This window comes from Narcine bancroftii, chromosome 13 (genome assembly GCF_036971445.1).
Source record: "Narcine bancroftii isolate sNarBan1 chromosome 13, sNarBan1.hap1, whole genome shotgun sequence".
Classification (NCBI taxonomy): Eukaryota; Metazoa; Chordata; class Chondrichthyes; order Torpediniformes; family Narcinidae; genus Narcine; species Narcine bancroftii.
This window is the reverse complement of record NC_091481.1, coordinates 25,143,926-25,166,733: the sequence shown is the minus strand read 5'-3', so window position 1 is coordinate 25,166,733 and position 22,808 is coordinate 25,143,926. Positions and strand designations below refer to the sequence as shown.

At 40.4% G+C, this 22,808-nt stretch overlaps 1 protein-coding gene and 1 long non-coding RNA gene across 6 annotated transcripts in view; one reads left to right on the top strand and one right to left on the bottom strand.

Moving 5' to 3' along the window:
- lamb4 (laminin, beta 4) overlaps positions 1–22,808 on the top strand; it is a 95,132-nt gene that overhangs the window by 48,611 nt on the left and 23,713 nt on the right. Inside the window, exons 20-28 of the mRNA XM_069909449.1 lie at positions 329–506; positions 3,644–3,787; positions 4,902–5,133; positions 7,673–7,830; positions 9,061–9,273; positions 10,352–10,569; positions 11,243–11,339; positions 13,493–13,865; positions 16,874–17,028. Of these exons, the coding sequence (XP_069765550.1) occupies positions 329–506; positions 3,644–3,787; positions 4,902–5,133; positions 7,673–7,830; positions 9,061–9,273; positions 10,352–10,569; positions 11,243–11,339; positions 13,493–13,865; positions 16,874–17,028 (1,768 nt within the window). The remainder of the gene's footprint in view (positions 1–328; positions 507–3,643; positions 3,788–4,901; positions 5,134–7,672; positions 7,831–9,060; positions 9,274–10,351; positions 10,570–11,242; positions 11,340–13,492; positions 13,866–16,873; positions 17,029–22,808) is intronic.
- The window catches only part of LOC138748757 (uncharacterized), a 62,262-nt gene continuing 54,483 nt past the window's right edge, over positions 15,030–22,808 (bottom strand). For 4 of the 5 annotated variants that reach the window (XR_011348237.1, XR_011348240.1, XR_011348239.1 and 1 more), the window contains one exon: positions 15,030–15,438. This is a non-coding gene — a long non-coding RNA (uncharacterized lncRNA). The remainder of the gene's footprint in view (positions 15,439–22,808) is intronic. The other variant, XR_011348236.1, reaches the window with a different exon arrangement.

The following is a 22,808-nucleotide window of genomic DNA, read 5'->3' as shown; positions in this document are numbered from 1 at the left end:
GTCCAATGCTCCATTCAATAGATTTTGATGTCCTGATCTAGGCATGCAGATTAGTCACCAAGTGTAGTTTCCCCAGCTGAAGGTGGCTAATTCATCCTCTCACACCACTGCTGTCATTATGCAGCTCAGGACAGTGGCCTTATGTCCCCTGCACTCCAAGCTGTAGAGTGCTGGCTCAGCATTCAAAACAATCCACAGGTTCTGTTGGCTTACCAAGACCGAATTATAAAAATTCACTCTGTGATTCAGGTTCTCTGCCCTCAATCCCCAGACCTCCACTATAAAACATGCAGCAATTAAAATCTTTTTTTCTCCCTTTCTTTTTTAGTTGGGTTTGATTCCGAAGATTAATTCCCTCAAGGATTTTTGCACCAAAACAGATTTGGATGAGTACAGACAATACCATTGTGTTGAAATTGCCTCGCAAGTAGGACCCCAGACCCTGCCAGAAGTGTGTAAGAAACTGATAGCCAGTATGTCTGCTCGAATCCACAATGGAGCAGTTGGTGAGTGCAAAACATTCACAGGAAGGAATTCATTCTGTAAAAGATCCAGAATCCATAACAAACAAAACTATCAAATTGTTTAATGACATGCAATATGCTGGAGAATTCACCTAAAGTGGCTGACTTATTCATCCATGGAAATGATCAGATTCAGATCCAACATTTGTCCAGATGCTGATGAAAACCACTATTAACAGGGCCTCTTGTAAAAATTCCTACATTGCCCTTGGCAGCCCACATCCTCTGCCAACAGACAAAACATTGCTTCTTTTTGTGAAGATTATCTATAGTAAGATATCCATATAAAGCATGTAAATGCAGTTTGTATTTATATGACTTTCTGAAACACATTTTGTAATTTACAGTCAGAGAATCAAATAGCACAGAAAGGGGCCCTTCCTGTTGTAAGGTAAAACATCATGAGATGGGAATGTGTAGGGAGTTACCCTGTACAGGGCAGTAACAAGAAGGGGAGGTGTCCTTGTACTCCTGTTAGGTAAAACATCATGAGATGGGAATGTACAGGGCTGTAACAAGATGTAAATGCATCCTTGTACTTACAAGATAAGAGAGACATTGATGGATTGAGAGGCAGGAAGCTAGCAGGGAAAGGATAGCAACAGTTTTAGTCATTGGACAAGTAATGATATGATGATGTTCTAAGCATGTATCCAAGGGTATAAAAAATCACCATTTTGCTGATAACGGCAGAATGCATTCTCCGACTAACTTTGTTAGTCGCAAGTGTTACAATCCGGTAATAAAGAACAAAGAACCCTGATTTCGACTCAGCCTGGTGTTTGTCTCACTCATTCATGAACAAAGCAGACCTAACACTGTCCATGACTCAAGCACACTAATTTGATTGACCAACAATGGATCTGTAGACTGCTCTGCCTTGTTAAATGTGAGACTATGTGCTTCCTGCTATCCCTCCCAACCAGCTTCTAGGTGAAAAATTTCTTCCTCAGATCTCCTTTTTTAGATATTTTCATACAACTTTAAGCATGCATCACAACCCCCAAACAATCCAAAGTGAATCTCAAGTTAGTGCGTACTAGAATTATCTAGCAATCACCTTTCAATCAATAGTCCCTTGCAGTCATTCCCTATTTGGCAATTCATATTTTTTGAGAAAATTTAAATTTTCAGCTCTCAGTCTTTCAAAGTTCCATTTAAAACTTTTATTTTCAAAACCTGGACATCTTTCTCGCTGCTCAAAAATGCCTCAGTAAAAACACAATACTGGAGAGACTCCGCAGGTCAAACAGTGTACTTAATATGGCAAAAATAAAGGCACATAACCAAGGTTTTGGATTTGAACCCTTCATCAAGCTATGGAAAAATGTTGGCAGGCCCCAAACAAAATGGTGGGGGGGAGGAGGATAGACCCAAAGGCAGGAGGTGATAGGTGGATAAGGGAGGGAGGGTACAGCAGCAAACAGGGGGAGGAGGGATAGCTCTATGAATAGAGAGGGAAGAGGTAGAGAGCTAAGGGAAAGAAGACTACTACAAAAATGCCTCAGTTGCTTTTCTTGCTGAATATTTACATATCTGAAAATCTTGGCAAAATCTGTGACATTCTCCAGTTGGTTAAGGAAAGGTTGAAATAGATGCAAAATTAAAATTGAGAATGCACACCCCACCCCCCACCCCCCCCCCCCCCCCACCCCACCCCATGGATTTACAACTAAAAGTAAAGATCAGGAGTGCATTCAACCTCAGTTAATTTGAAATGTAGGTACATCTGGGAGAGGATGGGGGAAATTTTACTCAATTATTTCACGCTTCATCTGTACCATGGATCCAGCTGGAAGGTGCAATGTGGTGGAAAATTTCCCTATGTAAGATCATTTTTAAGCCACTTTGACTCATTACCTCAGTTCATCCCAAGAGAATTCAAATATCAGTGGGCAACCAATAGTTTTTGTTTCTACACCAAGTGTGCTTAACTAACAGATCTAGCAGAAAAGAAAATCAGGCATGGTCCAAACTCAACTAGTTTTCCAAATACCAAGATGACTTATAAATGATTCCATATTTCAAAAGGAGAAAAGAAAATTAGGAAAATTTTTGAAAAGTGAGGAAGCTGGCCATGCAAATCAATTTGGAGCATGTGATAGTACAGATCTATCACCAATGTACATAGTGTATATAGTTACTGTATCTAGACTGTGCTTACAGCGATTGGCTGAGAGCTAAGCCACACCTATTGTCTGGGCCTTAAAGGATGTGTCCCTAGCCAGGTCAGATCATTCCGGACTGGTCGGCCACCTGTGAAGAGCTCCAGTCTTTTGCTAATAAAAGCCTTGGTTTGGATCAACAAGTCTTTGGTTCTTTCGACGAGCTCTACAGAGCATTATAAAAATGTCCAAGGAGGTTCAGTAGGAGTAACATTTGATGCTGAATGTCATGACTACATTGAATTTAACCTTTAAGGTCGTATAAAGTTCAAAAAAATTTTTTTTGAACTTGCACCAGGGACACCTCAATTAGTTTTAGTGTTGTGCATCAATACACATTCAGAATTAAAAATAAGTGGCCAAACCCAGTTCAATATGGGCTCAAAAAAGCAAAGCAACATTGGTAGAAGCTCTTCACCAACCCTTAGGATTTGTCAAAGGAGAAAGCAAGAGACAGCAGAGGAACATCAATCTCAGTGCTCAGGCCTACAGACAGGCAAGGGGCAGGCAGCGGGAAATAGAACAGCAAAACCAGGCCTACCTCAGTGGTCAGGCCTCCAGACAAACAAGGAGTAGTCAGCAGGAAAACTGAGGAATAATGCCAAGGCTGAGTGTTTTATTTCCCGGACAACGCCAGGTATCCTACCAGTGGAAAATAAATCAAAAATGTTTTGAATAGGACTGTGAAAGATAGAGCTGAAAATTTTGTTTCTCAAAAATATGTATTACCAAATGGGGAAGGACTACCAGGGAACAGAGATAAAAATGTGAACACCAGATAATTCTGGTCTTCACTGACTGACATTTGCTTTGGGTTGTTTGGAAGTTACATAATGAACTCTGTTAAATGCCTGCTACTTCTTCAACATTTCCTGATTCCCACTGAAATGCATTTAACTTTTACATTCTGCTCATTTGTTTCCTGCTTATTGAACTGGTTTTCTTTACCCACAGCCTGCTGCTGTAACCCTCAGGGATCAGTCAGTCCTATTTGCAGCAAGTTTGGTGGCCAGTGCCAATGTAAGCCGGGTGTGATCGGGCGATGCTGTGATTCCTGTGCTCCAGGATTTTATGGATTTGGGGCCAATGGTTGTTCAGGTCAGTCTCTCACAATCATTGGGGGTTAATATGAAGTGATTATGATCAATATTTCCAAGTTATTTTCCATAAATCTATTTATACACATATTTAAATATTTTGAAGCATAACATCACAAAATCAGAAGGGCGGCACGGTTTGCGTAGCGGTTAGCGCAATACCTTTACAATGCCAGTGATTGGGACCAGGGATTGAATCCCACAGTCTGTAACAAGTTTGTACATTCTCCCCATGTCTGCGTGGTTTTTGCCCTGGGGTCTCAAGTTTCCTCCCACCGTTTGAAACTTACCTGGGGTATAAATTAATTGGGTGTAAATTGGGTGGCATGGATTTGTGGGCTGAAATGGCCTACCATACTGTATGTCTAAATTTTTTTATTAACTCATTGTTTGAAGCAGGATATTTATTTGTCCTATTTTAGTTTCTTTTCTATATATTTTGCACTTATCATGAGCAAAAATTGAAGTGGTTTCAACTTACAAACATTTAACAAAGACCTGCTCCAAGGAGTATATTGTTTTTAATTGTTGCCTTCACCTTACAATAATTAAAGTTCTCCATATTTTATTTCATTATAAAGGGATTCAGTGGCAGTTTGTGATTTTTTTTGGGGGGGGGAATGCATCTATCAGTGCTACTGCCATATTATAGAATATGTAACAAAAACAACTTGGTGTAGCGGTACGCTTGGAGGGAGTGGGCAGAACCAGCGCTAACAGCTCCAATCTTGTGATGGCTAGACACATCAGCCACATATTTACTGGCCACTACAGCCACGAGGCATAGTGACTCAGCAGCACCCTAGGTTTACTGAGAAGCCCTAACTCAACATAGTTAACATAGTCATGAGGTTGTTAGCACTTCAAATGTCATGACGCCAGGACACATGTGTGTCTATATCAAGCCTCATATCACTGTAATAAACACTTCTCTCTTCGTTGGCTGACTATGTCGGGTGTAGCCTCGTTATTTCAACATGATGGCGTATGGATTGATGTTGGCAGAACAAAATGCTGAGGGATGCTTTGATCCGAGATGCTCTTTGACCTCCATGCTGCTCTTGATTTCAGTGATTGGAATACAATACTGCTTTTTTCTTTGTTGCTTTTTTCAGCCTGTTACTGTGATCGCCAAGGGTCTGTTGATTCTATCTGTGATCAGGTAACTGGACAATGTGGTTGCAACAGGAACATTATCAATCGTGCCTGTGACAGTTGCCAGCCTGGATATTATGGATTCCCGAGCTGTCAGAAATGTCAGTGCAATGGCTACTCTGAGCACTGTGATCCTTGGACAGGGCTGTGTCACAACTGTCGAGAATTTACCAATGGAAATTACTGCGAGCGGTAGGGATAGCAAACATTTTTATCTTAATATTGTTAATGTTTTGCACTTACACCCTCTTATCTTTGTAATGTCTTACATCTTCAGATCCTCCCAAAAGATCAGTGACCAGAGATTTTCAGATTTCAGATGTATTGCCAGAGTACATTATTGATGACGGCATGGTTAGCGCAATACTGTTACAGTGCCAGTGATTGGGACAAGAGTGCAAATCCTGTACTATATGTTAAGGAGTTTGTATGTACTCCCTGTGTCTGCCTGGGCTTTCCCTGAGGGCTCTGGTTTCCTCCTACCATTCAGAATGTCCCTGGGGTTGTAAGACAATTGGGTGGTATCATTGATTGATCAGACATTTTCAATATGGAAAACTAAAGGAATAATGATTTTTTTTCCAACCTATTTGCAGGAGACTACTTAATGTCTTTCATTTAGTTAGCAGACAAATATGATTTGAGCAAAGCACAATTACATTTTTTAGGTATTTGCAAATTAGAGATTTTCTGCAGACATTACTTTCAAACTATCCTTCTTACCCATCTAATATGATAGACAACCTTTTTCAGGTATATCCACTTCAAAAAGGGTTAATATCTACACTATATAATTGGTTATTTAACTTGAAACCAATATCCAATAATAAATTAAAGGTGCTTGGAAATTTAAATTCCAAGAATTGTTTCCGGGTGATCAGTGCTACAAAGAAACAAACACACTTGCGGTGTGGGAGGTTAAGATCTGAGATTTGGTGAGACTAGAAAGGCTCCTTTTTTACAATTGGAGTTCCCGCCGTTTATTTGATTGGCTGACATCAGCTGCATGAATAACAATAGCGGGCGGGAACATTTTTGCATGTGAATGCCATTCTTCCCCAGCCTGTTATTGATCTGTTAGCTGGGCAGCTTGGCTAGCACCATTTTAGGGCTGCTGGTCTTGTACTGCTCCAGCTTTCAACCGCGCCAGTTCGCTGTGTTAAGGGACATTTTACAGTGTGTTATGCTGCTGTTTACTGCCGCGCCTGCCACATGATGTGCTGGCTTGATTTCTGCAGTGGTGGGCCACCACAGGATCATATTTTTCGACTAGTAAGTACTTCATTAATTTGTGCCCGTCATTACTTGATTCAATTCAAGGTGGTGCATCGGGCACATACGTCTAAAATAAGTTGGCCCATATTTTTCCCAATGTAAACCCTACTTGTGATAGGTGCAAAGTTGAGGTAGCCACTTTACCTCACATGTTCTGGTCATGTTCAAATCTAGATAATTTCTGGAAAAGTGTCTTTGAAGCCCTAACAAAAGTTTTAAGATTAGAATTACAAATCTATTAACAGCTATTTTTGGAATCATACCAGTGGAGACTGTTTCAGCACAGCAAATAATTGTCTTTTCAACATTATTGGCTAGAAAAACAATATTACTCAAATGGAAGGATCCTACCCCACCTACTCTACTTCAATGGCTCTCTGCTGTCATGTTTAAGTTTGGAGAAAGTTAGGAGACAGACATTTGATACATCTTTTAAATTTGAAGTCTGGTGTCCACTTATTCAATATTTCCATTTAGTTTAAGAATCATAATTTTATACTGGATTCTCTCTAGTTCCTTATGGTAAATTTGGTTTTAACCAGGAAACCCTTTGTTTTCCTACTTTACTCTCAGAATGGATGTTAGAGGGGATTTGGTAATAAAAATTAATTGTTTCTCTCTTTTTCTTTTGGTTTTACAAAAGGAGAAGAAATATGTATTTGTTAAATATTAATATGTTCTTTTTGTTATACATTTCTAAATACATAAATGTAATGTAACTCTTCTCTTGTATACATGCACAATAATAACTCAATAAACATTGAAAAAGAAAAAATAAAGAACATACACTTGTAAACAAAACAAGGAGGGAATATAGAATTAGGAAAGAAGTTAAAAAGCAGGACCTTGAGTGTGATAATCTCAGGATTTCTGTCTGTGTCACATGCCAGAGAGGGTAAGAACAGGAAAATGTGGCAAATGAATGCGTGGTTGAAGAGTTGGTGCCAGGGCAGGGGTTCATATTTGTGGATCATTGGGATCTTTTCTGGGGTATGTCTGATCTATATTAAAAAAAACTGGCTAGGTGGTGTGAGTCCTTGATGATTGCTGCTGCTCTCAGACGGCAGGATTCTCTGTAGATATTCTCAATGATGGGGAGGATATTTCCTGTCATATCCTGGGCTGTGCCCACTTACCTTTGGCTCAGTCCATGATGCAGCCAGAACCAGAAACAGTCAGCATTCAGGTACAAGGGAGATGTGAGAAAATAAAATGTGTTTATGCAGTAATGTTTTGAGATTTGCTGTTTTCAGGAGTCATGAAAACAGATTCTATCTGACATTTCAAAATTAAAAAGATTAATTTGTTAGATTATGCAGAAAGAGTATTGACAATTATTATTTGTTATTGTTATTTATCTCATCACTCACAGAAAGAATGACTATAGTAACTAGTTAATATTTTAAACGACCATCTTTAGGATATGTGATTGAAATATTTTATTTATGTTTTGTAGCTGCAGTGAAGGCTATTATGGAAATCCAACTTTAAATGAACCTTGTCAGCCATGTCGTTGCCCCGATATTCCCAACAGTGGACGCTATTTTGCCCATTCTTGTTCTGAAGATCCTCAAACTAAACAACAGACTTGTAACTGCTTTGAAGGCTATACAGGTGTGTAGATTATTTTTAAAAGCCAACTTTCAGGTAATTGAGAAAAGGTGCATTTTTCTCTCTTCGACATGCTGACCCATTGTGGGTTTCTCTGCAGTCTAGGTTGCAATATTCACAGGTAACCCTTGAAATAGAGTAAATATTTGATCAGAATATAACATATTTACAGTGTTCATCAGATAATACTGATTAAGACCAGGTATCCTGACTGATATACACAAGACTGCAGATACTGTAATCTTGAGGTACCAATGAGAAGTTGGAAGGATGCGACGTGACAGGCAGAATCCACAGAGAGAAATGGATCTTAATGTTGACTGTCCACGTCCATTTATTTCCATGGATCCTGCCCGGCCTGCTGAGTCCCTCCAGCTTCTCACTGACTGATAATGATCTTGCCAACTTGAGGCACTCCTATGATTTTTTTTCTGCCAGATCGGCTCATTGAGACTGGGCTTGAGCTAAATTGATCAGAACATATTGATTGAGTAATTTCTCATTCTTACAGAACTTCAATGTTGCTTCCACAGTCAAAACACTTGGTACAAATGCTATACATTCTGTCAGTTACCAACTGCCTTGTAAAAAAAATATTTCTTAAATTCATATTGTTTCTGTCTGTGAGATTAGATAAGAATGAAACTGCATTAACACAAAAAGCAAAGATGGCCCTCTATCATTTCATCTTAACAGAGGGTGTGTATCTGTGATCAGAAGAAAAAATGGTTTCAATCATGTTGTAGCTTTGTATACAGATGATATATTATAGATTTACTACAATTATGAAGTGGCATGGAGGGTAGATGGAGCCAGGAGAGGGAGGATGGGCCTTTTGACCTGTATGAGACTGAAAACTGACATGAATCTTGACAAAAAATGTGTGCTATTTCTACTTTTTTGAAGTGGTTTGTTTAGTCTATGAGTTAGGTGACACATACATAGACCGCAGAGCCCACCTCACTGACAAAAGACAGAGGAAAAACCCAACACCCAACCCCAACCAACCAATTTTCCCTTGCAACCGCTGCAACCGTTCCTGCCTGTTCCGCATCGGACTTGTCAGCCACAAACGAGCCTGCAGCTGACGTGGACATACCCCTCCATAAATCTTCGTCCGTGAAGCCAAGCCAAAGAAAGAAACATATCTTATCAATGGAATTTATGTCGGTATGTTTCCAACATTCAAATATCTTAATAAAATTGCTTTGATTCTTTTGTATTTTAATTCAGGAGTCAACTGTGAGAAGTGTTTCCCTGGCTTCTATCTGATTGGAGATCAGTGTCTGCCTTGTAATTGCAATGATAACATAAATAGGAGTGATCCAGAGGCTTGTGACCAACGAACAGGCAAGTGTTTGAAATGCCTGTATAATACCTTCGGAGAAAACTGCCAGTTGTGCGAGCCAGGGTATTATGGGTCGGCATTGAACAAGGATTGCAGAGGTAAGTTTTGAGAAAGTTAATCACGTTAATTAGTTTCTCCATGTTATAGTTCAGTACATACCAAAGAAAACTTCAGGGTAGAATTTCATTAGTATCATAGCAACCTGTCCTTTGGAGAGTAAATTTAACTGGTTGCTGTGTGACTAACAACAAACAATCACTGCAGGTTTTTTCAGTGACAGTATTCATTCTAACAAGCTAGAAGTAGAATTGAAATTAGACTTTTTAATGTTAACGTGTTAAAATATGTTGTAACAAAATTAATAAGCTGTCATAAGTATTGCCTAAATTACTTGTTCATTCTTTGTACTTTAACTCAACTGCTCAGCCCATTAGAATATTTTCATGGAAACTGCCTGAAAAACATGCAATCTGAAGAGATTCTGTCACCATAATATTACTGTGCAGGAATTGTAAGCCAAATCACTTGACATTCAAAATTAGAAACAGACAATGCCAGTAATACTGTGGACAATGAAAGCATATATATATCCTCTCTGTAAATTATCTTCCTTCAGTACTCTTGATTATCAACTCAACATTTGAAATTCAATTATCAATCCATGTGTTTTGTAGTATCAACCTTCAGCTAACCAGCAAGGCAACCCTTGTCTCATCTTGGAAATGGTCCCTTTGCCTTAACTATTTCTTCCCCACAACTTAAACCAATCTTATTTGTCTCTAGATTTTGTGTATTTGTATTTCCACAATTGTTGCCAGACCTGTTGAATGTTTCCAGCATGTTCTGTTATTAAATCCAATCAGGAAAAAAAGAAAGCTGTTCCATGTCAAAATTATCACAAATGCATTGTGCATTTTCAACACCAGATAGTGCGGTGACTAAGCCTGAATCCAATAAAAGTCACTTAAAAAGTTTTTTTTTTTTTTACAGTGTCCTTTCAGACAGAAATATCAATCAGTTTGAAAATATTTCTTCATTTCACTGCAGAAGAGCACTAAAAGAAACAAAAGTAATTCAGAATGAAGTATACAATCTGAATTGTACAAAGATAATGCAGGTGTTTTCTTTCTGTATTATTCTTTATCAATTTAGTATGTTGTTTAACTTATCTTTCAGAGTGTACTTGCAATGGCATTGGAGTCGACAGGGGGCAGTGCCTTCCTAATGGTTTATGTGTGTGTGATCAAGCGACTGGTCACTGCCCGTGCTTGTCTCATGTGGTTGGAAGCAACTGTGAAAAATGTGCACCAGGTTTCTGGAACCTGTCCAGCAGAAGAGGGTGTGAACCATGTTCTTGTGACCCACGGAATTCTGCCAGCACTCAGTGTGATGAGGCAAGATGGGAAGTAGCCCACTTAATTTAAAACTCCAATTAATGTACAGAATTTACTAGTAAATCACAGAAAACAAAGTTAATTAAAGAAGTGAATTGGGCATGAGTGTCCAATCAAACTGAGGGAACTATTGCCATAGGTTCTAGAATTATTTATCCAGTTTGGTAACACATCGGCTTGAATACTCATTTAGTCAAATTTATTCTCATCTGATTGTGTAAGTACAATCCGACAAAATAGCATTCTCCGGTCCTCGGTGCCAAACACACAATCAGCCATAACGTACAGACCAACAATACATGTACAGTACAAGTATTCATCTATACAAATAAAAAATATTGTTTCATGAATATGAGAGTCTCGGATGGTTAGTGTGAGCAGTTCCTCTGGTCGTTCAGCATTCTCACTACTCGTGGGAAGAAGCTGTTCCTCAGCCTGGTAGTTCTGGCTCTGATCCTCCTGTATCTCTTTCCTGATGGGAGCAGCTAAAAGATGCTATGTCCAGGGTGAAAGGGGTGCTCAATGATTTTACATACCCTCTTTAGACAACAGTCCTGGTCGATCATGCTGAGGTGGGGGAGGGAGACCCCACTGATCCACTTATTTATCTATCAATGCAAAATCCTTAGTTTTACATTCCATTCTAAAATTGTTTTTAATTCCACATTTTCAGTTGACTGGACAATGCCAGTGCGTGGATGACTATGCAGGGAAGACATGTTCTGAATGTCAGGATAATTACTTTGGCGATCCAAAGGTGAAATGTATGCGTGAGTATCTAATTATATCACAATACTTATTTACAGGAGGCTTAGCTGCTTAGCACCACTGAAGGTTTTTGGAACAAGAAGAATATTTAAAAGGAAATGGTGGACTATGGAATCATATTGCTATCAGTAACAAGCAATGAGCTTATGGCTTGTATTTCTGCAGAATTTATATCATAGTGAGTGTAGGTACTAATTCACAAAATTTGTCAGGTTAACTAAAACTTAAGAGTGACTGTCAGTTTGGCCAAACCAATGACAAACACAGATTGTCCCCGACTTAAAATAGTCCAACTTACAAATTTTACAATGGTTTGAATCCATACTGTACTTCGACAGTGCTATATCGGTCCCCACACTGATCCCACTGCCTTGCTTTCTCCCCACAGCCCCATGTCAGTCCCCACACTGATCCCACTGCCCTGCTCTCTCCCCACAACCCCATGTCAGTCCCCACACTGATCCCACTGCCCTGCTCTCTCCCCACAGCCCCATGTCGGTCCCCACACTGATCCCACTGCCCTGCTCTCTCCCCACAGCCCCATGTCGGTCCCCACACTGATCCCACTGCCCTGCTCTCTCCCCACAGCCCCATGTCAGTCCCCACACTGATCCCACTGCCCTGCTCTCTCCCCACAGCCCCATGTCGGTCCCCACACTGATCCCACTGCCCTGCTCTCTCCCCACAGCCCCATGTCGGTCCCCACACTGATCCCACTGCCCTGCTCTCTCCCCACAGCCCCATGTCGGTCCCCACACTGATCCCACTGCCCTGCTCTCTCCCCACAGCCCCATGTCAGTCCCCACACTGATCCCACTGCCCTGCTCTCTCCCCACAGCCCCATGTCGGTCCCCACACTGATCCCACTGCCCTGCTCTCTCCCCACAGCCCCATGTCGGTCCCCACACTGATCCCACTGCCCTGCTCTCTCCCCACAGCCCCATGTCGGTCCCCACACTGATCCCACTGCCCTGCTCTCTCCCCACAGCCCCATGTCAGTCCCCACACTGATCCCACTGCCCTGCTCTCTCCCCACAGCCCCATGTCGGTCCCCACACTGATCCCACTGCCCTGCTCTCTCTCCCCACAGCCCCATGTCGGTCCCCACACTGATCCCACTGCCCTGCTCTCTCCCCACAGCCCCATGTCGGTCCCCACACTGATCCCACTGCCCTGCTCTCTCTCCACAGCCCCATGTCGGTCCCCACACTGATCCCACTGCCCTGCTCTCTCCCCACAGCCCCATGTCTGTCCCCACACTGATCCCACTGCCCTGCTCTCTCCCCACAGCCCCATGTCGGTCCCCACACTGATCCCACTGCCCTGCTCTCTCCCCACAGCCCCATGTCGGTCCCCACACTGATCCCACTGCCCTGCTCTCTCCCCACAGCCCCATGTCGGTCCCCACACTGATCCCACTGCCCTGCTCTCTCCCCACAGCCCCATGTCGGTCCCCACACTGATCCCACTGCCCTTTTTTGACATAATTTTTTTGACTTACGATGGGAGTGCCAGAACGTAACCCCATCGGAAGTGAGGAATACCTGTATTAAGAAGAATCCACGCATTCCCACAACTGTTCTGAAGAGAGTTCCATTGCAAAAACTTTAAAATAAGTAAATTATTATTAGGACTAATTTAAACATTCTGTGTTTCTATTTCAGAGATTCCAATGCCATACATACCACAACATGGCTTAGTAGGCTATGGACCAAATAGTGGTCAATGGGATTAATGTGGATAACTATTTTATGATTGGCAGATGCTGTATGGCTCAATGAGAAGAATCAACCTGGTGCTCCATCTAAGTAGCAGCATTTGTCCTGATTTGGCCGAGTAATCCATTCATATGTCAGGCTGTGACCTTCCTGATTTATTCCATGTTCTGCCACTGACCAGTTTGTTTCTTCATTTTGTGGCTTTCAAATTCAATTTTGTATGGACAGAGAATTAAGTATATTGTAGCTGTTAATAAGTAGATATAATATTGTGTTTGTTTGCAATTTTAATTAACCAAGCTAAATTACATCATTGTCTTTCTCTCAATTAAGATGGCAGACTTTGGGTGCCATGATGAATACAGTTCTAGTACACAGCATTATTTGTCTCACACAAAAGATCTTAAAATGACCATTGTGTTTGTATTCCCTGCCAGCCTGTAACTGCAATTTTGGAGGAACAGAAAGGCCTGCATGTAACAAGACCACAGGACTCTGTAACTGTCGTGAAGGGGTAACAGGAAAACACTGCAACAAATGTGCCTGGGGTTACTGCAAGGAGTTTCCAAAATGCACACCATGTCACCCTTGCTTTAAGCTTCTGGATGAAGAGATTTGTGAACTCATCCCAGCAATCGAAAGACTCTCCAACAGGACAACAACTGCACACAGCAAAAAGCTAGGGCCACCCTTTGATGAACAATTTCAAGACCTTGAAAAGAAAATTGCTGGAGTTGCAAAAATTCTAAACTACTCAGTTGCTTCCCCTGAGGCATTTGAAAAGACAAAGGATTATTTTGAAAAGACCAGGTAACTCTCCTCCATTTCAGTCAACTACACAATTAAAGCTTTCACTCAATACAGTCAGTTCCTCCCAAATTTTAAGTGGAAGTAATAAGTATTATGGTTACATTTTCTGAATGATGTGGAATGGATGTGCTGGATTGTTTTTGGACAGCAACAATCCAAACACCCTTTTGGTTGGGATACACATTGTGATCTCTCACCAACATCATAACATTAACAGAAAGAAACTGATTTCCAGTAGGAATCAGGTAATAATACAATGATGAAAATAATGTAAATGATAGAACTCTTGAAATAAAAATCAGAAAATTCTTGAAACACGTGGAAAGGTAAACGGAAGACCTGAAGTATTAATTTTGTTTCTCTTTCCACAAATGATTTCTTTTTATAAAAATAAACATAAAATAATTTTAATTATTTTACAGATAATGATGATTGTGTCTTTCCATAAGTGAACCAACAGAAATATTGAATGTTTAAAGATTTCTTGGTCAACATGGCTTGCTTTGTATTGAATTCCTCATTAAATTCCAGAATTCATTTGTTTTTGTCAATACTATATTCCAGAAATTCATGATGTTTCTGGGGCTTAAGGCTAGAGTGTAGTGAAATTATCCTGAGACCCAGACAACACTTAATAAATGACTATCCCCAAATAGGTTTGATGCTGCCACATTGTACAAAAGCCACAGTCGTGAATTTCCTTGACTTGGGCTGGGGTGGAAATCGCAGGTCAGTGCATGCAGTCTCTGATTGGAAGAAAAGGTCCCACATTTACAAAGTCATTTGATCTAAGTAAATTGTCAAGATCTCCCACCTCAAACCACAAACCTAGATGTGGTCAGCACCAATAATGTTTAGCTGAATGAATACAACATTCAAAAGATATAATAAACGGTCGATGAATCTTTCCAAGAGCAAACATGATCAAGTACAGATCTCCAATAGAAAAATATTTTTAGACAAAACTAAAAAGTATAGCTATAAATCTAATAATTAAATTTTGCCATGTGCCAAATTGTTGAATCTACATATAGTAGGTCCCATTTATGTAATGATTAAGGAATATCCTTTCATATTAACATCTGATTAAGAAAAATAGCACTATTTATTTAACAGCATTATTTATTTTATACACTATTGTAACATGTTTGCATAGGGCTTAGAAAAAGAAACAACTCACGGAACTGTTTTCCAGCATTTATTCACTACCTTTAGAAGACAAAATAACAAAACCATTGCCTTTTGAGTTTTCTTCCTTTTCTCCCTTAGCAAGCAACAAGCAGTGTCTTCATTCTTTTCCTCAACAAAATACAGATACTTTATTTTAACATTTCAATATGTATACAGTATTAGTCAAGATTTGCCTGGAAAAACATTTTGCATTTTTAACATCCTTTCAACCTATCTAAAACTGTGTATGTACACACAAAGTGAAAACAGTGGCACCCAGTGGGCGTTTAAAAACTGCATAGAGAAACTAACTGGCTAAAATCATACATTTAACAAGAAAAGTTTGTACCTTTAGAAGAGAAAATAACACAACCATTGCCTTCTGAGTTTTCTTCTTTTCCTCCTAAGCATGCAAAAGAACAAAAATAATTTACACTGTGAAATTGATCACATGCCCAGCACATGGTAATGGCTCCAAAATGTCAATAAGATAAAACAATACAAAACTAAGATTGATAACATACACAATTCATTTTTCAAAGAAAACATTAATAGCCCCTCAGCTAAGTTCTCCACACTTACCCTTAGCAAGTAACAAGCAGTGTGAAGAACAGGAAGGGAGGGGCTTAGGAGGTACAGAAGAGGTTTGTACCACAAAACTCATTCCCACCAGAAGCATTATTAAAGTGGCATTAAATACAAATACTTCATTTAGATATAAGTCACAAATACAGGAATGAGAATAAGAATTATTAAAAACCTACTTTCAATTGTTACACTCTCTCTTCCTGAACTAGGAAAGAAATTTCTGTGCATTTTCCTTAAACTGGTGTAAATATCGGTGAATTAATTTTAGTGCAAAGTTACATTCAAACTGTTGGTCTCTCTATGGTGCTGCCCATCCTGAAGAGTATTTACACCATTTTCTAGTTTTACCAATATCTGCAGTAGTTTATTTGTGAAAAACTCTTGGTACATTTTAAGCCTCAGTTTTAAAATGCAAAAGTTTTAATTTGAACCAGTAAAAGTTATGTTACAGTTAATGAGGAATTAATCGATTATGTCTGCTTTTATTTTCGCACCACATCCGATCAATTTATTTGCATACCAATATAAATGAGTCTGCATCATATAATGCATGTATTGATTGCATAAGCTGAAAGGTACTTCTCACAATGGAATCGTCCTCAAAAATTGCTGTCCCTGCGACAAATCTATCTTGAACAGACACATCCCAGTCAAAAATTAATTCTCAATGTTTAAAATATTAACCAGAATTTACTGACCAGCTCCATGTGGAACTTTGGGTACTTCTCAGCATAAGTGCCATTAAGCTTCAAGCTGCACACGTTTACATGCGCGCGCGCACACAGAGACGCACCTCCAGTGCTATTCAAAACTCTAACTCCATTCTAACCTGAAATAATTTTATATTGGAACTGAAGGCTGTTTGCCATTTGCTAAGTGCAGAGAAAATCCCAGATAAAGAAGAATCCTCACACACAATATGCATAAACTTAAGCCTCTTGCAGATAGAGCTCATCCAACAGGTGCTGGAATCGCAGGGATTGAAAAGATAGAAAACAGCTGAAAATCTTCCAACTGTCTATGGCACCTTATTAAAATAGTTCTGATCAGAACAAATACTCCTATTTCTAAATCTTTAAAGCGGTGCAGTGATTTTATTATAAAGGAATTGCTGGAAGATATTCTGCATGTATCCCTAAAGTATCGCAAAATACTAACTAGATGATAAAACCACAATACAATCATGAAACTGTCCATGCAGAATCCATATAGAGTGCATTCAATATATTCACAACTTTAATATTGTGCAGGAGAAACAAAATGAAGATTGATCCAAACGTTAATATCTCCAAAGAACCGAAAGAGCTCAGCAGAATCATTGATGATCTGAATAAGGAAGTTGACAATCTCACTGAGGAGGTGAATCATTTCAAAGAGAAACTCCCAATAAAAACCAATGTGAATGGTAAGTGGGGAAAAAAAAGGTTGATATAGCAGTTCTAAGGTGTATGTCTGTCATGCGACGGGATGCACTCAGAGACAAGTGAGGAGTACAAATACGCTTTTAATAACTTACAATCAATGGCCAGTAGACACAGTAGTCCTCAGGTGAATTTGAAGTAAGGCAGGAAAACCAGGGTTTATATTGGGGTAGGTGAGGGTGGAGCCGTGGAGGAGCCAGCCATCTGAACAATACATAGACAGTGAATTCCAGTTCACTGCAATGTCTATCTCAAGAGGACTAAATTCAGTTAATCAAAATTATGATTTTACCATTATTTGTTAAAATACAATTCATTGTACTCGAGATGGCAGAGGTCGACAGCATCGAGTCCACGCTGCTGAAGATCCAGCTGCGCTGGGTGGGTCACGTCTCCAGAATGGAGGACCATCGCCTTCCCAAGATCGTGTTATATGGCGAGCTCTCCACTGGCCACCGTGACAGAGGTGCACCAAAGAAAAGGTACAAGGACTGCCTAAAGAAATCTCTTGGTGCCTGCCACATTGACCACCGCCAGTGGGCTGATATCGCCTCAAACCGTGCATCTTGGCGCCTCACAATTTGGCGGGCAGCAACCTCCTTTGAAGAAGACCGCAGAGCCCACCTCACTGACAAAAGGCAAAGGAGGAAAAACCCAACACCCAACCCCAACCAACCAATTTTCCCCTGCAGCCGCTGCAACCGTGTCTGCCTGTCCCGCATCGGACTGGTCAGCCACAAACGAGCCTGCAGCTGACGTGGACTTTTACCCCCTCCATAAATCTTCGTCCGCGAAGCCAAGCAAAAGAAGAAGAAGACAATTCATTGACATAATTGCTTCATTTTTGGTTACTATTGATCACCTTGGAACCCATAGAACTACAGAGGGAGGGGGGCATCTTCAATCCAGAGGATCACCTAAAAAATCAGGAGACTTGCCTCCCATTGCCTTTATGGTTTATTCTGGAGGGACTTCCTGACTTCTTAAAGTACCCTCTTTGCTGAAATCTCTTGTGTGGTGATCATTCTTGAAAATTTTTCAGGTCAGTTTTTGTTGTAGAATACCAGCCAGTAACAGCACTGTGGTTGCAAAGCATTGTCAGTGCAGGCAGGCTTTAGTAGTTGAAGCAACGTTTACTGCCGCTAGACATACAATACTTAGTCCTCCAAACAACAGTAATGTTAATGGCCAAATCTTGGATCATTAGGTGTGGTATATTCATACATCACAATCCCAAAACTCAATTTCGGGGCGATGCAGATCAGCCCAATGTGTTAATGCTGAAATGAAAAGTAAATCAATTAGTATTTATACAAAACAAAACTTTAATGCCATCTGGATTATAAAATGATTTTGCTTACGGTGACCTTGTATAATTTGTTCTTTGTTCACTTTCATCAGCCAAATAATTATCAGTATTCATCCTTGAGATAGGGAATTTATCATCTGTAATCTCATTCTCTTCTCACCTGCCCCTCATTTAGGTAACAGCACCATACTTGCAGTTGTATTTACTTCAGGCGCTTTTGAACAATGTGACTTTTATGCTACATCATCCACCAATATATTCAAAATTATTTCAGGCATCCCTCATGGATGAAACATAAAACTCTCACAGTCCTCAAGCACTTTACCTGTGTCTGATAAGATATGAGCTTCAATTTCTATATAAACATACATTCTTGAAACTCAGCTAGGTGGAACAGAATCTATTTGCTTCATCAGAACCAGTTTCATTGCAAGCCTCATTCTGGATCCTGGCAATGCATACTTCTATTTTGTTTACATTTCCCTTACTTTGCAAGGTATCATGGGAGTGTTAAACTGCTGGAGGGTATTGATAGTGTACTATCATTCATGTTAAGCCTGTGACTTTGTCCACTGTGGCTGTTTAAACTCTATTATGAAACTAATTGGTATCTGGTGAAATGCTGCAAAAATATTGACAGGAGAGTGATTTATTATAGTAAATCAGCCTGGATGTATAGGCTGCTCCCTTCATATTGTTATTTTATTTCCCTGGTCATTTCTAATGCAATCTAATAAAACATTCTTAGTAACTCTGTATTTATTATAGTTTGGATTCGGGATGTGCCAGTCAATGAAAATGAATATCAGATCCTTAACTTTATGGAGAAAATATGTGATTCTAACCTAAAATTCATATCAAATATAACTAGCTTCAATTTGATTGAATTTCTATATATATCATGTCTCTGCCTTCCATTGTAGATCAACTGTGTATCATCCTTCATCATTCCAATTGGTTTTGTGTTCTAAAATAATGGACAGTCTGTGGAGAATTGTCAGTATTAAAATTAGTGAATATTAATCAATAACCAGTACTGTACAAAGATTGACATTATGAAAGGAATTCCATTGTCATAACAGCGAGGTAGGAGAGGTTGATATTTTTCAGGCTGTGAACATGAGCAATATTAGAGAGTGAGTCTGCAAATGTGCACCCTGACCCTAATCTGCTGTAATCTTCCAATTCAGTTATTTTGGGTTTGGGACTGACCAGATGTCACACTCTAAAGAGTTTGCATCAGCAACATGTTAATGCAGCTCCCTTCCTCAGCTTTGGGCAGCTCTTTGAATTCAAGCTGACTTGGAGCAGAACAATTGGGTCAAGTGCTCAAAGGCAAGGAAATGTAGAGCTGCCATGCCCGACACCCACTGTGGTTCCTCAAACACATATTCCACTATGATCTGCAGTGATCTGTCAATCCCCTTTCACCTCCAGCACTGAGAATTTGAGTCTTCCTCCCTGTAGACCCTCCTCAAAATAAAGTTACTTTCCCTCCATGTGAACTGTGCTTCAACCTATCATCCTTCATCCTCCCCACCAGAGTGAATCTTCACCCACCCTCTTTGATTGCCAAGGCACTTCTTCAGCGGTCACCAGCTGTCTGTATGACTGAACTACAAGGGGGAGCAGAATAAAAGTTAAATGCAGTGAAAACAAATGCTAGAGAAACTCAGTAAATGAAACAGTGTACTTTATATAGCAAAGATAAAGATACATAACGTGCCCTTCCTCAAGGTATGAGCAAAATGTAGGCAGGCACCCAAAGAAAATGGTGGGGGAGCAGCATAGTCCCATAGGCAGGAGGTAATAGGTGGAATAGGGAGGGAGGGCACACATGCAAAAGGGGGTGGAGGTTGGCTCTGTGAATGGAGAGGGAAGGGGATGGAGAGCTGGAGGAAAGAAGACAGGGGGATAAGGAAGAGAGAGAGAACAGGGAGTAGGATAGCAGAAACCAGAGAAGTTGATGTTAATGCCATCCGGTTGGACAGTGCCCAGATAGAAAATTAGGTGTTGCTCCTCCAATTTATGGGTCACCTTGGTTTGGCAATACATGAGGCCACGACAGACATGTCAGCATGGGAGTGGGGCGCAGAATTGAAATGATTGACCACTGGAAGATCCCTGTCATTGATGCAGACAGAGTGAAAATGTTCAGTGAAGTGATCTGCAGTCTGCATCCAGTATCTCCAATATGGAGAAGGCCACAACGGGAGCACCAGATGCAGTAGACGACTCCCCAGCTTTCACAAGTGAAGTGTTGCTTCACTTAGGACTATTTGGGGCCCAAATGGTGGTGAGGGAAGAGGTGTGGGCACAAGCGTAGTATTTTCTGCAGCATCAGGGGAAGGTGCCAAGGGGGCAATTAATGAGAAGGGATGAGGGAATTACAGAGGGAATGGTCCTTCCAGAAGGCGAAAAGGGGAGGGGGAAGATGTGACTGCTGATGGGATCATGTTGCAGGTGACAGAAATTACGCATGGATGTGGATGCTGTTGGGGGGGTAGGTGAGGAGAAGGAGAATTCTGTTTTTGTTGCATATGGGGGCAGAGGGGTCCAGGGTCCATGCGTGGGAAATGGAGGAGATGTGGGTAATTGGGCCACCACCTTACCAACATTTCTGGTCACATTTTCCAATTCCCCACACAACAGAAACATATGGCCTACTCTTACACACCATAAACATTAAGGCCTTCAACTCAGTGTCAAAGTTAACCTCCTAACCTCAAACAACTATAATATAATCAGCTCATTTAGGACCACTAAGTTAAAGTATAAGTTCAATGTGCCCCTGAGTTGGCTGAAAAGCTTGCACCATTGTAACACTAATTAACAGTGCTTTACACACGATACTCCAGGAAAATGTGGAGTGGCTGACTTGTCACATTACTTACACCATATTATCCATTTTAGGGGTCTTTGCAGTGTTTCAATATTGCTTTTTAAATAACGACTTAAAATGAAAGTGAAGCTGAAAGGAAGATGCATTTTGGGTTTAAATGGTGTGGGATGTAGGTGGTTCTTGTGGTATGTAAAGATGATGCTGTGAAAAACAAAAGTCTGCAGATGCTGTGATTGAAGTAAAAACCCAGAAATGCTGGAGGAACTCAGCAGGCCTCGCAACGTCCATGGGAGGTTAAGACATATTGTGTAAGTGACATTTTGGACCTGATTCCTTCTTCAAGATTAACAATCCAGTGGGCCCCAACCAGTGGGCCACAGCATGATTCCCTATGGGCCACGGAGACTTCCCAACTCACTGAGTTCAGGGTGGGTCTGAAGGGGGAATCCGTCAAGTAAGAAATACTTTGCTGTTCACTGGAGATAAATCCCAGAGCCATGGATGTGATGGAAAAGTATCGGATTTTTTTGACCATGAGGGTTTGAACTGGCACAGTCTATGTGGAGTGTGCACCAATGGTGTACCTGCCATGTTAGGAGTGAAAGGTGACTTCCAAACTCTTGATTGATCTCCAAAATTGTTGTTCACTCTATGTTACATCAGCAAGCTCTTGCTTCAAGAACCTTCCACTTCCTCTTCAGGATGTTTATGGTCAAATCATCAAAATTGTGAACTACATAAAAAGTGGGGCTTTGAACTCTTGGCCAAACAATTGTGTGAAGTTATAGATTCAGAACATAAGAACCTGCTAGACTGCACCAAAGAGCATTGGCTCTCACCAGGAAACATCATGGTCTGAATGTTTGAACTATGAGATGAGTTGCAGTTGTTCATGACATGTAAAAAGAGTACAAACTGGAAACCTGCTTTGATAAAAAGCTGTGGGGATTTTGCCTTGCCTACCTTTTGGATATTATTGATCAATTGAATAAATTGAATCTCAGGCTGCAAGACAAGGACATAACTATCATCCAGTTTGTTAATGCTCTCAATGCATTGATACAAAAGCTTGAAAACTGGAAACACAAGGCTATGGGAGGGAACTTTGCCATGTTTCAATCTCTTTCACCAGGAGCTGTTCATGGAATCAATGCTGATGTTGCAACAAAAATTGTCTTGCATCTCAGCTGCCTCTGAATAGAATTCTTGCACTTCTTCCCAGAAATCAGTCGAGAAGGACTGGCATTAGTGAAGAACCCCTTTCCTGTTAAAGTCAATGAAGTTTCTGATGATCTGCAAGATGGAATAACCGATAGGTACCCTAACATTGAAAAGGATTGTTTTCAGAAGATACTGCCCTTCGTGACCACTTATCATTGTGCATCAGGCTTTTCGATACTGCTCTTGTTGAAGTCAAAGGCAGGAAATCACATTGAAGTGCATGTAGATCTAGGTGTGTATTATCTACAATAGAATCAGGGATGTGGAAACTGGTGACGAACCCTCAGGAAACTGGTTTGAGCTTTGAATTTGCAGTGTTCTTTAAAAATGTTAAATAAAATATTTTAAATTAGATAAAGATATGTTTCTTGTAGAGCTGCCCTTGACTTGAA